The sequence below is a fragment of the Bos indicus genome, chromosome 22, assembly GCF_029378745.1.
Source record: "Bos indicus isolate NIAB-ARS_2022 breed Sahiwal x Tharparkar chromosome 22, NIAB-ARS_B.indTharparkar_mat_pri_1.0, whole genome shotgun sequence".
Taxonomy (NCBI): domain Eukaryota; kingdom Metazoa; phylum Chordata; class Mammalia; order Artiodactyla; family Bovidae; genus Bos; species Bos indicus.
Genome location: NC_091781.1, coordinates 52,481,803 through 52,496,621, shown reverse-complemented (window position 1 = coordinate 52,496,621; position 14,819 = coordinate 52,481,803). Strand labels below are relative to the sequence as shown.

Sequence of the window (14,819 nt, the reverse complement as noted above, 5' to 3'; positions counted from 1 at the left end):
GCACTGCAGGCGGATTTTTACCGTCTGAGCCAGCAGGGAAGCCCAAGCATACTGGAGTGAGTAGCTTATCCCTTTTCCAGGAGATCTTTCCGACCCAGGAATTGAACGGGGGTCTCCTGCATTGCAAGTGGGGTTCTTTACCAGCTGAGCTACCAGAGAAACCCATACACATTACTACTATATATAAAATAGGTAACTAATAAGGACCTACTCTATAGCACAGGAACTCCACTCAATACTCTGTAATGGTCTATATGGGAGAAGGATCTAAAAAAGGGTGGACATATGTCTATGCATAACTGATCTTCTTTGCTGTACACTTGAAACTAACACAACATTATAAATTAACTAGACTCCAACAAACAAATTTTTTAAAATAATAATAATAGCACAGATCGCATTTCAATCCTGGATTACAATACTTAGTACCACAGAGCAACCACATCCTGCTCCAAGGGTCAGCAGGCGTGAATGGAAAACACAAAGCCCAAGTTTAGACAACTGACCTAGAAGCAACTGTTCGAGGCAACTCGTATTTCTAGTCAGAACAGCCCCTAGTTGCTCCAGAGTATGGACAGAGTGGATGGAGTCTAAGTGGCTTTGGGGAGCCAGTTGACAGGCCCCCGCCCTCCTCATGAGTCCGAAATAAGTCCCTTTTTGTGCACAAAGCCAACAGGCTCAGTTATGGGACACAGAATGCGCAAGACAACTGCCCAGGCCATGGAATGTCTAAATCCTTGTCAAAATAAATCTGAGTTGTCCCTGCTCCAAGGAGCTGCCTATCTCTTGGGGGGCTGGCATGAACTGGGACTCAGTAACATTTAAAGCAAAAAAAAATCACTACTACTATTATTATAATAACTACCACTACTCTCAGATGCTGCAGGGGAATTCCCTAGTGGTCCAGAAGCTAAGAGTCTGCTCCCAGTGCAGGAGGCCTGGGTCTGATCCCTGGTCAGGAAACCAGATCCCACATGTCACAACTAAAGAGCCCACGTTCTGCATCTAAGACCTGGCACAGCCACATAAATAAATATTAAAAAAAAAAAAGAAGTTGCGGGAGATTAGCAGTATGTCTTATCAAGGACACTGCATGCCAACCATTCAGAGAAAAATAGTCTTCTTTCTAAAAAAATAAATAGTGCTGAGTCACTGATATCCATATGGGGAGAAAATCTTGACATCTACTTTAAACCACATAAAAATAAATTTCAGATGGATCAGCAATTTAAAGGTGATAAAACTAAATCTAAATCAATAAATCTAAAACAATAAAACTTTTAGAATACAACACAAGGGGATATCAACATGACCCAGAGTATGCAGCCATTTCCTAAATGGGCCACGAAGCATTAGCAGAAAAAATGGATAAACGGGCCTATGTTAAATGAAGAATTTCTCTTCATCAAAGAATGTGATTAAAGCAAGAAAAGTCAAGATCCAGAGAGACAGCTATAGTACATATACAGAACAAAAGACCCGCTCAGGACTGGAATAAAGAACTCTCCAAAATCAATAGGAAAAAGTGCCAGGCAACCCAATGGATGGCATCATCGATTCAATGGACATGAGTGTGAGCAAACTCTGGGAGACAGTGAAGAACAGGGAAGCCTGGTATGCTGCAGTCCATAGGGTCGCAAAGACTTGGACACAACTAAGCAACTGAACAACAGCCCAATAAAAGGCATAAACAGGCACTTCCCATAAACATAAGAAAAGATACAGAATTTTATTAGGAAGAAAATGCAAATTTAAACCACAAAGGGATACCCCTACACTTCCATCAGCAAGGCTAATGTGAAAAAGACTAACCATACCAAGTACTGGAAAGAACTCTCATACACTGCTGGTGGGAGTGTAAAACGGTGTAGGCACTTTGGAAAACTGTTGAGTAAGTGACAGTCACTCAGCTGTGTCCGACTCTTTGCGACCCCATGGGCTATAGCCTGCCAGGCTCCTTTGTCCATGGAATTCTCCAGGCAAGAATACTGGAGTGGGTTGCCATTTCCTTCTCCAGGGGATCCTCCTGACCCAGGGATCGCACACAGGTCTCCTGCACTGCAGACAGATTCCTTACTATCTGAGCCATCAGGGAAGCCTACTATTAAGAGACATTTCTAAGTATAAAGACAAGTCAAGTTGAAAATTATCAGCAGATACATGTTTGACTTTATCTTATAATCTATAGATAATACATTAAAATGTGTAATGAATCCATACACCTTTTCCAAAGGAATACCTGAGACAGAAGTAGCAATAAAGTTATACACTGTTAGGCAGTATCTAACCCCCTCTGCTGTCTAAGCTCGGTACCCAGGGGATCTCGTCTAGGGCTTCGAATCCTCCTACACAAGAATCTCTCAGCAGAGCAGATGCCTGCCTAACAGTCTCTCTCCACTTAGGTGTCTAATAGTCATCTCTGAACTAAAGTGGCCTAAACTGGACTCCTGATTTCCTCCGCAAGACCACTCTCCCCTGGACTTATCTCAGGAACAAGGGCCCGTACCCACCCCTTACCCGCCCCTCCCATGGAAGCCCCTGGAGGCAGGGAGGCAGTCTTATTCACAGGTTAGATCCCCAGGGTCTGACAAACAGCTGGTACTCAATAAATACTTGTTGGGTGGCTGGCTGCAGAGTTTCTGCAGTGAGGAAGGGCTCCAGGAAAAGGAGTGTTCCACTTCCTTTTGTCAAGGGGGGATGTCCAGGGAGTGATCTGGGATTTCCAGATAAATACCGTATCAGAATCATCTGGGGAACTTCAAAAATGCTCAGATTTCTAGCCACTATCCTAAGATCCCGACAGGAGGTTTCGGATGGAGCCAGGGAAGAAACTGCAAGTTGTGTCCCCAGGTGATCCTGGGGCACCAGTAGGTGTGAGGACCTCTGACTGATTCAACACCTTTATTTGACAAATGAACAAGTCAGGGCCCTCTGAGGGGATGACTCAATCCAAGGTTTCAATACTGGTTCATCAACAGGTGTCTGTGTGGGGAGCCCAAACCTCCCACCCACGAGGTTCTCCCTTTCACTGGCCTCTAAGACCTCAGGGTCCGAGCAGAGGTGGGGAAGTGAAGATTGGTCCTTAGGATGAACGGGTACTGCACACCTCATTGAGGGTGCAGCTCTGCAAATTCACTTTTTCTTTTTTTGGTTAATCTCAACCTTCTGCACTAAAAATGAATTCTATTGATACCTTCAAGGAATCAGGGCTGGGCTGAGTAAAGTCAGGGGACCAGGAGGATGTCCTCTTTGCTTCCGCTGGAAACAGGGTGGGCTCTACCCACTGTCACCCAGCAAAGAGGGCTGGAGGACCACCTGAACTCCCGCTTCCAGGAGGGCAGTAGAGACAGGACAGACGCCCACGTTGGTAAAAGGCCCGTGTGCAAGACTTTAAGATGGACTCTTTTGGACCCCTTCTCTGTGCTCCTGGCTACGGACAAGGTCTGGATTTTACAGACAGAGGTAGGGAGGTCTAGAGCTTTAAAGATTTGCTCTCATCTGAAAGAGGTTATGAGTGGAGCTGAGATTTGAACCGGACAGTCTACACACACAGAGCACATGCTCTCTGCTGTGTCTTGTGGATCCCTCCAGGCAACCCGGTGGCAATTTCTGTACGTGATGGGAAGGTGACCTCTTCTTCAGGGGGTGAGGAGTGGAGAGGGACACAGAGCCAGAGCTTAAGGGACCACCCGGGACTGACAACATGACAAAGCACAGACATGAGAGGTCCCTACAGCCCCAGGTCTCCTGACCTATTAAATAGGGAGTAATCAACATCTATCTTAAAGGACTGCTTCAGGAATGAACAAGTCATGAGACCCTATAAGCGGTCATGTAAATGTTGGGTCTGCCAACCTGCAAAAGGCTGTCAACCCAGGAGACATGACTGCCTCAAGTGACTTAGCAATCAGGCTGCTGGGCATGGGGATGCGGCCATATGGGGTGGGGACAGAGACAGCTTTCTGAGAGATGAGCAGGTCACGGACAAGTTGGACTACCCCTGCCACCCCAGCTCGCTCGTCTCTCCTCCATCATCCCTCGCTTGCTGCCACCCTCTGCTGCCCACAACCCATGCAAGCCCTTCCCTCCAGCTCCCTCTTATGCCCTCACCCCACACTGGCTAGGACTTTACCCACAACACCCAAGTCAGAGAGTTTCAACTTGCTCCCCTCTGCCTTGGCACTGCTTCCGCTCTCCACATGCACGTGTCTTGAGTGTGAAGATCACAACTGTACCACCGAATGGTCAGCATTCAACTCCACTGGGTGCACACTCAAAAGGTCAGGAATATACATCGGCTGGAGATGCTGGCCACAAAGACTGACAACTTCAAAGCCTTCTGCCCCAACTCTAGACCCCGAGGCTGACGTGATGGTCACCTGGGTTGCCACCTGCCCTCTCCCTCTTGGCTCTTAATAAATGGGCGTTCAGGTGAGACACTTATGGTCTCTTATGAGTTGGATGAAATGGAGCAAGCCCTCCAGAGATACACTGTTCTATAAGGCAGTCATACGTTAAGGATGGCTGTCTAAATATAAATTAATCTGCATTCGTGCTAAGTCGCTTCAGTTGTGTCTGACTCTTTGCGACCCCATGGACTGTAGCCCACCAGGCTCCTCTGTCCATTGGATTCTCCAGACTAAAGAATAGTGGAGTGGGGTTGCCATGTCCTCCTCCAGGGGATCTTCCCAATTCAGGGATCGAACCTGGGTTTCCTGCGATTCCTGCATTGTAGGTGAATTCTTTTCCATTGAGCCACCAGGGAAGCCCATGGAATAAAATTAACGCATGTTAGCCACATTTCAAGGGTTCAAGAGCCACATGTGGCTCACTGCTGCAGCGCTAGACGGCACAGATTGTACGGAGAACACTGAACAGCGCTGCTCTGCTCTCTCTAGAGAGAAAAACAGGAACTGCTGTTGAACCTGAAAGCTGACAGCCAAACCTTGGGCCTGAGGTCACACCCAATCCCTGAGGGGCTGGCTGAGCAGACAACCAGTCTCCAAGTCTCAGGGCAGAAAGAGACAGTCCAATCCAGGCCAAATGTCAGAAGAACCAACAGCCAAGGGGCGAATGTTTGTGCCAACTGAATCACTTTTGGAAGCCTCCATCTGGCTGCTGATGAGGATGAGATTAGAGAAGAAAGTGGCCTCAAGGTGCCCTGGTGGCCAGGACGGAAGAGAATGACATAGAGCTTCATCGACAGCCTTGAACTGTTCACCTACTCACCTGGCTTAGAACTTCTGGATGAGCATCAGGAAACGAGGTTCCAATGCTACAATACAGAAATATGTGCCTGGGGAAGGCTGGCCGCCCTCCCAGCCGGAAGCCCTGGCTCCTGTAGAACTTGGCCACCAGACTGTCCAGCGGCACTTTTAGACCTCATTCCTGCCAACTGTGTGCTGTCAAACCCTCTGGAGCATCCCCTGCTGGCCTCTCTGTGCCCCTGATGTCCCCACCTCTGAAATGCTCCCCTGGAACATTCCTTTCCAGCTACTTTAATACTCCAACCTCAGTCCCATCCATCACAACTCAGCTCATGTTCCACTCTGCCTTCCCGTGAAGCATCTCTGGACCCAGCCTGGCTTTCCCAGGAACCCCAGGAGCACGGTCGAATATTGTATGTGGTCTCTCCACCTGTCACCCTGGACTGGCTGACTTGCAGGATGCTGCTACAAGTGAGGCTGCCCCTGAATAAAAGCCCCCTCTAGCAGAGGGTCTTGCTTGAGCTAGAATCCAGCAGAGTTACTTAGGCTCCATGACCTTGGGCATCCCAGCACCTCTGAACCCCATCTTGTCTTGCCCCTTCTCAAATCAGTGGCATCACATGGGCTAGCAAGGAAGCACTCTGGAAAACTGCCAAGCTGCACAACCATGATGGAGCTTTACTATTGAATAATACACGGAAACTCTGTGACTGGAACCTTGAGTCCGTCTGTCACACTCTCAGGACGGATTCCTCCAGACGACACTACATTATGAGTTTACAGTCTTGTGAGGGAGAAGATACACCATGAGGAAAATCAACCTCATGCCTGAAACCATGATACCTCCAGCAAAACCATGCGCACAGATGGTATCAATGAAGGACCTACCACTGAGTCTAGGGGCCAGCAGGGAGCCACCCCCAAGGGGCAGACAGGCACTCTCCACCAACAGGCTGAGGCAGTGCTCAAGCCTGGAGTCTGCCCCACAGCGGCCTCGTCCTCACATCAGAGGAATGAACTATAAAAGCGGGGCACCACTTCCTCTCTGGGTGAGGAGACCCCTCGCTTCCTATCTGCCAGCAGCAGGCAGGCTATACTTCCTTCCCACTCACAGGTCCCACAGGAAATGACTGTGGGCTGGAAAATTAACTCTGACTGTAGACTCTTGACTGTCTTTTTCCCAGGCATCTACCCCAACAATAACGTCACTCAAGAACTGTGAAGATTAAATATGACACTAAAACCACAGGTAACAAAAGGTAAGAAAAGATAAATCGGCATTCATCAAAATTTTAAGAACTGTCGTGGATCAACGGACACTACCAATAAAGTGAAAAGACAACCCACAGAATGGGAGAAAATACTTGCAAATCCCATATCTGACCACAGTTTAATATCCAGAATATGTAAAGAAATCAACCACAACTCAACAGCAGAAAGACAAACCACCCAATTAAAAACGGGCAAAGGACATGAATAGCTATTTCTCCAAAGAACATATACAAATGGAAAATCATAAAAAGGTGCTCAACAGCAATAATCATCAGGGAAATGCAAACCAAAACCACAATGAGACACCACTTCACACCTACCAGGAGAGCTAGAATTTTTTTTTTTTAAAGGAACATCACAAGTCTTGGCAAGTATGTAGAGAGGCTGGAATCCTCATGCATTGCGGGTGGTAGTGGAAAATGATACAGCTGCTGTGGGAAGTAGTTCGGCGGTTTCTCAAAAAGTTAAACACAGAATTACAAGTAATTCCACTCCTTAGATAGATACTCAGAAGAATTAAAAACAGGGACTCAAAGATTTATACACCAAAAAGTACACCAATATACCAATGGCAGTACTAACCACAACTGTCCAAAGGTGTCCATGAACAGATGACTAGACAATGTGTTGTGTGTATATATATAAGGTGAGTGTGCGTGTGTACATATATATATATATGTATATAATGGAATATTATTCAGCTTTTAAAAGGAAACTGTTACATACTGGAATGGATGGACCCAGAATTACAAGCATTATTTCACTAAGTGAAATAAGCCAAATACAAAGAACAAATACTGAAAGATTCCTTTCTATATGGGATATTTACATTAGACAAATTCAGAGAGACAGAAAGTAGGTTAGCAGCTACAAGGGGCTGCGGTAAGACAGGAATGGGGAGTTATTGCTTAATGGCTGCACAGTTTCTGTTTAGAGTGATGAAAACGTTGCAGAAATAGTGGTGATGGTTGCGCAACATTTGTGAATATATTTAATGCCGATGAAAAACAGTATAATGGCAAATTTTAGGTCACCCAGATTTTACCAAAATAAAAAAATATATCAAAAAGAAAGAAAAGGAACTGTGGCAAATAAGGCCACACCCATCCTTGCTGGTGTGAAGAAGGGCCAGAATCAGGACTAGTTAGGGTCTTAACCAGAAAAGATTAAGGTATGTGGGCAGCTTGGATTGAGGTCTATACTCTTTTGCCACTGTTGTTTTTGGGGGGATGTAATTCATAAAACCTCAAGGAATCACAAATACATAGGAAGGTTTCTCAACCTTCCCCACTCTGCCTCAGAGAAACCAGTCCCATTCAGTGAGTAAAGACAGCCACCCCGTTCTCGTGTCCCTCCACCCCGGCGCTCATTTAGGGTACCTCCTCGTTACCTGACAAATAAAACCGCCTCATGTTTATTGGTCTCAGTGCTTCTACCTACAAATTAGCCCTCTTCCTTCTTCTCAAGGTTGTCATCAACACCAGATAAGATAAGCCAGGCAGGTGGTATCATTAACCATGTTAAATCTGAAAATACTGTTGCCTTTAATAAAGAAATTAAACTGCCAGAGCTACTGAGTAAAACAGGAGCACCATCTATGCCCCATCTCTCTTCCTTCTTTCCTTTTCTTCATAACACCATCTCCATCTAACGTGAGATACATTTTGCTCGACTGTGTGCTCCCCCAGCTAAATGGAAGCTGCCCGGGGCACAGGCTTCTGTTTGCTTGGTTCACTGTGGTACCTCCAGCGTCTGAATGACTGGTGCACAGTGCACGCTCAATAGACATCTGCTGAACGAAAGGAGTACTAGCTCTAATAACCCATGTGCAGACAAACCAAACAACATTTCATCGCCTACCACTGCTGCACCATTGACACCACTGTGTGGAAACTGAAGAATCAACTAAAAATTCTAACTTCCCTTTGTAAGCGGGAAAAGGCCTATATGAGTGGAATAGTCAAGAGCTCCTAGCTAGACCTGCCAAAAAAGGACGTTCAATGATGACATGATCTTATATGCAGAAAACCCCAAAGAGTCGACCAAAACAGACAAACAACCCAGCCAGATAAAAACAAACAAGAATAAAAATAAAAACAAAAAACTCAGGAACAATAACAAATTCAGCAAAGTTCCAGGGTACAAAATCAACTGATGAAAATCAGCAGCACTTCTGGCAATGAGCAACCTGAAAGGAATTTAAGACAACAACTCTATTTACAACAGCACGAGAAAGAATAAAATACTGAGGAACATTAATACCGATTTACCAACGAGGCTGAAGACTTGTACAGTATAAACTAGAGAGCACTGCTGAGAGGAATTGAAGATGTAAATAAACATAAAGACATCCCTTGCTCTTGAACTGGAAGACAATACTGTTAGGATGGCAATACTCCTCAAAATGATCTATGGATTCAGAGCAATCCCTATCAAAATCTCAATGGTGCTTTTTGCACAAACAGAAAAAATAAAAGTAAATCCATATGGAATCTCAAGGAATCCCAAATAGCCAAAAGAATCTTGAAAGAGAATGAAGTTGGAGGACTCATTCTTCTTGATTTCAAAGCTTACTACCAAGCTACAGTAATCAAAACAGTGTGATACAGCCCTAAGGACAAACAACAGACCAATGGGACAGGAGAGAGAGCCCGGGAATAAACTCCTGCATATATGGTGAAATGATTCTCAACAAGGGTACAAGGAACATTCAATAGAGAAAAGGACAGTCTTTTCAACAAATCGTACCGGGAAAGCAGGACCTTCACATGCAAAAGAAAGTACATTATACCATATACAAACATTAACTTGAAATGGATCAAAGACCTAAATGAAAGAGCTAAAACTATAAAACTCTTAGAAAAAAACAGAGGAAAAGCTTCATGATCTTCTATTTGACAATGGTTCATTAGGTGCAATACCAAAAGCAGCCTCAACAACAGAAAAAGGGAAAATGACCATCAAAATTTAAGTCTCAGCACATCAAAAGACATTATCAGAAAGTAAAAATACAACCTTGGGAGTGGGAGAAAATATTTACAAATCACCTATCTGATATAGGCTTAATATCCAGAACACATGAAGAACTCCTACAACTCAACAACTACAGTCAAAACCCAATTAAAAAATGAGCAAAGCAATAGCAAAAAGAAAAAAAAAAAATGGGGAAAGGATTGATAAACACTTCTCAAAAAAAAAAAAAAAACACACAAATAGCCATAGGCACATGAGAAGATGTTCAATATTACTAACCATCAGAGAAATGCAAATCAAAACTATAACCACAATTAGTATGTATATAATCAACAAAACAGAAAATAACAGGTATTGGCAAGAATGTGGGGAAACCGGAATCCTTAAGCACTGCCACTGGGAATGTAAAATGATGTGGTTGCTATGGGAAACACAGCGGTTCCTCAAAAAATTAAACACCGAATTACTGTAGGATCCCCAAATTCTCCTGGATATAAGTGCAAAAACAGAGACCCAAATAGATGTTTGTACACCCTCTACATACTTACAACAGCTAAAACCCAGAAGCAATCCAACTGCCTGCTAACAGATCCTGACACATGCTACAACATGGATGAACCCTGACATTATGCTGAATGAATAAGCCGCTAAACAGAGAGACGAGTACTACATGATTCTACTTATATGATACCTAGAATAGTAAAGAAACAGAAAGAATGGTGGTTGTCAGGAGCTGGGGAGACAGGGGAAAGAGACATTGTTTAAAGGGCACAGATTTCCATTTGGGATGATGAAAAAGTGTTGGAAATAGTGGTATAGTTATATAACATTCTGAATGTCCTTAATGACACCGACTTGTACACTTAAAATGGTAAATTTTGTGTTTATGTATATTCTACACAACTTTTTTTAAAGCAAAGGGAAAAAATAGGCTCGTATTTTCAGCCCATTGAGAGAATCCCTCTTAAAAGCTGAGTTTTGGACTTCCCTGGTGGCTCAGTGGTAAAGAATCAGCCTGCCAATGCAAAAGATATGGGTTCAACCTCTGATCTGGGAAGATCCCACATGCTGCGAAGCAACTTAAGCCCGGGTGCCACAACTATTGCGTCTGTATCCCAGAGCTCCACAAAACGAGAAGCCACTTCGATGAGAAGCCCTGTGCACCACAGAGTAGCTCCAGCTCGCTGCTGCTAGAGATAGGCCCACTCAGCAATAAAGACCCAGCACAGCCAAAAATAAATATATAGTGTATTTAAAGGTCAGTTTTCTGATAGCCTAGGCCTCCTTCCCATTGTAAGGGGCATTCAGGATGCTGTTTTGTTCTTTGTATTCTGCCCTCAAACCCAAATTTCAATCATCTGGGCCCTAAATCTAAGCCAACAGCTCCAGTCGACTAGCTAATGTTTATAAAATTGAGGTCCTAAAAAAAAATAATAATAAAGTTGAGGTCCTGAGCATGCCTGGGCGATGAAATTTGCAGAGATGACTGTCGGACAGGACCGAAAAGTTGCCAATAAACACAGAAGGCAATTCTGCTGGCTTTCACTCTCTATTACTTCCCCTTCCTCTTTTCTAGCAGGACATCAGAGAGCCATGCAGAAAGGTAACAAACAAAAGGGACCTGCCTTTTTTTTTTTTTTTTTAGTTGGAAAATGGCCTCCCTGTTTTCCCCAATCCCTTGCAGGTCTAGATATTTAACATCCTTTGTAATTTGCACACTTGAGGACAAAGTTTTTGCCCATCCAAACACAGCAGAATAAACAACGTCCATCCTCTGTACTCTACAGTCTCCAGTGCTCTTGCATATAGATAATCTAACAGTAAATAACCCAGTGAGAACGAACGTTTAGGGGTTGTTACCCTCCACTGGAGACATGAAGAAACCGAGGCTCACGGAGATGAAGCAATTTGTCCCACATCCCACAACCCCAAGTGACAGGTCCAGGGTTCGCACAGAAGCAGTGAGCCTCAGAGTTCTCCTTTCCCTCGATTACTTTCGAGATGAACAAAGTAGAAACAGAACCAGGCCATTTTGGTGTCAAACAAGACAAAGGAACAACGCTTCCAAGTCTGGCAACCAGTAGGACTAGACGGTCCAGCCCCAAAGAAGAGTCTGGTAAACAACTAAGCGCCCGCCTCTTTCCCCGAAGTCTACCCTAATCTAGAAATGGATCGTTCTTGTCGGTTTCTGCACTCAAGGCTTTCAGCTGGGCGCCCAGAGTACAGTACGTACTGCCGTTTTCCGAGCGCTCTGGCACACAGGCCGGACGGTCATGGGAAAACGGAACACTCAGCGTGTTCAGACGCGAACAAACCACGCCTAAACCAATGACCATGCGAAACTCGTAGTGGCCCTGGAGTCCCATACGGAAAACACAGAGGCCAAAGGGACTGCGGAGCGACGACCACTGCCCTACCCGTCGCTACGCATGCGCGACAGCACCAGCGAAGGACTAACAGTTCTAGCAACGCCACACTGGGCCGGCACAGACGCAGTGCGCATGCTCCAACAGCGCGCATGCGTGACCTCGGCCGTTGCCTTTTCCCAGCAGCCCCCTGCCCTCTCGTCGCTATGCCGGATCCAAACGTTGGTTACCTCAGCCACGGCTCTCACAGGGCATTCCTCACCTTGCGTCCGGTTTTCTCCCGTAGGGCCTTCAGCCGTTCCTTTCGCCGCAACGCCTCTTCCTCTAATCGGCCCACACCGGCTGCAGTCGCCGCCATCTTGCCCACAGACAACCCCCTCCCCCAACCTTCTTTCGCCCCTCAGCGCGCAGGCCCAAGGTGTAGATGAGCCTCTCGCGGCCAATCCAGGGACGAGAATGGGAGAGCAGGAAGACCTGAAAGCCAACCAACGGACCCGCCTTCTTCCTCCCTCGCGACTCTCCGAACTCTTCGGGGCCGGTGAAGAAGGCTCCAAGGCTCGATTCGTCCAATGCCAATTAGGAAGAAAAGCGGCAAGAGCAGCCAGACCTGAGTGAAGGAGGATAGAGCGCATCGCTCTCTCTGGTTTTTACCTAGGCGCCCCTTTGCAATTCGCTGACCCATCTTTTTTTTCTGAGTAAACTGCGGGAGTTGCTGATGGACAGGGAGGCCTGGCGTGCTGCAGTCCATAGGGTCGCAAAGAGTCGGACACGACTGAGCTACTGAACTGAACTGACCCATCTTTGTCCACTTTGATTCTTCAAGGCTCGAATGCCTTCCCTGACTCCATTCCGACCCCAGATTAAGTGGTCTGCCTTTCCTTTCCTCTAAAGATACCAGTGGCTTCCATGATACACTTGTTCATGGGCCCCTGGGCCCGTCTCTGGCCGCTGTCAGCTCAGACAGAGCCTGAGCAGAGCAGGGCTTGGCTGAATGACCATTTTTCTCTGGGTTCAAGGTTGCTCCCCTCCCACCCCTAATCCCTCATGGGGTGGCAGAGTACCTAGAGCCAGACTACCTAACCTGAAGAAGAGCAAACCCCAGCTTGGCCCAGGGGGCCCCAAGAGACCATCCTGAGCTTAGTTCCTGAGAACTAAGCTGACGGTGTGGCGCACACAGTGGTGCACCAATAGGTGCACCGCTCCGCAGCTGGAGCTGCCAGGTATCCTTTCCCAAGTTAATTAACATGCCCTGACAACCTACAACAGACAGACCTCTTTGGTCGAAGTCAGTACCTTCTGATAGCCTATCCAGGTTCCCAGAGCCACACTTCCTCCCATCTGAGGAGAGGAGGCCATGCCCCCCACCCGCCCGCCTACACTGGTGACTTGTCTCAACAAGGCTGTTCCCTGCTTGCGGTCTCCCAGTCTGACAGCAGGTGGACACCCACTCCTTTCCTTCCCAGTTCCCAACAGAGATCTCCAGGGCCACACAACCCTTTTTAGCCTGTCCCCACAAATGACCCTCTTGACCTCTGTAACCTGGGCCTTTTGGTGCTCTCTCCCTTGCACTGTGTGGGGTGTCCTTCCAGGTATCCAGGTGATACACAATACGAAGGTAGTCAGTGCTCAGGAAATGTCAGAAGTAGGATGGATGGGGCAGGGGAAAAGGCCAGAGTGGAGGAGATGCCCGTGAACCCACGAGGACAGAATAGGATGGGTATGGAGACAGAGTCTGTCTCCTCTTGGCATCAGGGATCTAGTGGGCTCCAGACTAGTCAATTCCTCCAATTGATGGTAACTCTCTGGGTCCTGCAACCCCACCCCCACCCCCCGCAGCCCCAATAGAGGGCCTTACCCTTGGCCACCAAGGGCCCTCCTCACTTCTCAGGGAGCTGGGGGTGGCGGAAGTAGGGAAAGAAAGAGGCCCAGGGGTGATGGTGGCACTGGGTCTGAAAACTGTCCGGCATCTGTCCCTGTTCATGCTGCCCAAATGGTCCTCATTTGGTCCATCGGGGCTTCAGTTTCTCTGCCTGTCAAACAGAGACACGAGGCACCCTTTAGCCTTTATCCTCTTGAAGTTAAAAGATGTGAACCAAATGCTGAACCCTGGAGTGGAGGCTGCCTCCACTTGGAGCATCTAGGAAGGCTTCCTGAAGGAGGGGATCCAGGCGAGGTGAAGACTACTGCTAAACAGGTGGAGGAAACTGCTCGCCCAGAGCTATTTGAGTTTTGTCCTAGTTTTCTTATCCCCTCGCCCCACTCCACACTCCTGTCACACTATCCTGCTCCACTAACAATAGGATTAAAAAAAAGGTGGCACTTGGGTCTCCGCATAAAGCTCTTAGACCAGCACCTGGCACGTAGTAAGTTCTACAAGTGGTCGTCACGGTTACTGTCCTCACAACTTGTTGAAGGGCACTGTCCATCTACACGCGGCCTGCAGCCCCTTCCCCCAAGCCCGCGAGCCTCTCCCTTGCACGAATGGTGGCCGTTCCAGCCAGGCGGGCTGCTTGTCGGTCAGGTCTAGACCTGGGGCAAGCCTGGAATCCCAGACCCCGACCCTAGTCCGGAAGGCTCAGATTGGCCCTACCCGAGGCACTGGGAGGGGGCGGGGCCGCTGGGCGCCCTTCGGGCCGCCCTGACTTCAGGCTCCTCCTCCCGCCGGGCTCCCCGCCTTCTGCTCGGTCCCGGGAGGGGCGGGGCGGCGGTGGCAGCCGCCGAAGTGCAGGAAGCCGGGCGGCGGCCGACCGGGAGGAGGAGGAGCGCGGCGGGGGCCAGTACTACTTCCCCCAGTAGTACCGCGCCGCTCCGCCCTGGAGTGACGCCCTCCGCTCATGGGCCTGGCCGTGGGCAACTGGCGGGCGGCGCGGAGGAGGAGGCGGTGGCGGCAGGTGGTGTGCGGCAGCGCCGGAGCCCGATCGGGCCATGGCCGCCTCGGAGCGGCTCTACGAGTTGTGGCTGCTCTACTACGCGCAGGTGAGCCCGCCCCGCCCCGCGCCCG

At 47.7% G+C, this 14,819-nt stretch overlaps 2 protein-coding genes across 5 annotated transcripts in view; one reads left to right on the top strand and one right to left on the bottom strand.

The window, feature by feature from the left end:
* Nucleotides 1–12,247, bottom strand: part of CCDC12 (coiled-coil domain containing 12) — a 36,451-nt gene extending 24,204 nt beyond the window's left edge. The window contains exon 1 of the mRNA XM_019984259.2: nucleotides 12,081–12,247. Within this exon, the coding sequence (XP_019839818.2) occupies nucleotides 12,081–12,176 (96 nt within the window). The 5' untranslated portion in view covers nucleotides 12,177–12,247. The remainder of the gene's footprint in view (nucleotides 1–12,080) is intronic.
* A 2,287-nt stretch (nucleotides 12,248–14,534) lies between these two features.
* NBEAL2 (neurobeachin like 2) overlaps nucleotides 14,535–14,819 on the top strand; it is a 30,408-nt gene continuing 30,123 nt past the window's right edge. Inside the window, exon 1 of one of the 4 annotated variants that reach the window (XM_070777242.1) lies at nucleotides 14,535–14,794. In XM_070777242.1, coding sequence (XP_070633343.1) covers nucleotides 14,653–14,794 — 142 coding nt within the window. In that variant the 5' untranslated portion in view covers nucleotides 14,535–14,652. The remainder of the gene's footprint in view (nucleotides 14,795–14,819) is intronic. The other 3 variants (XM_070777243.1, XM_070777245.1, XM_070777244.1) reach the window with 3 other exon arrangements.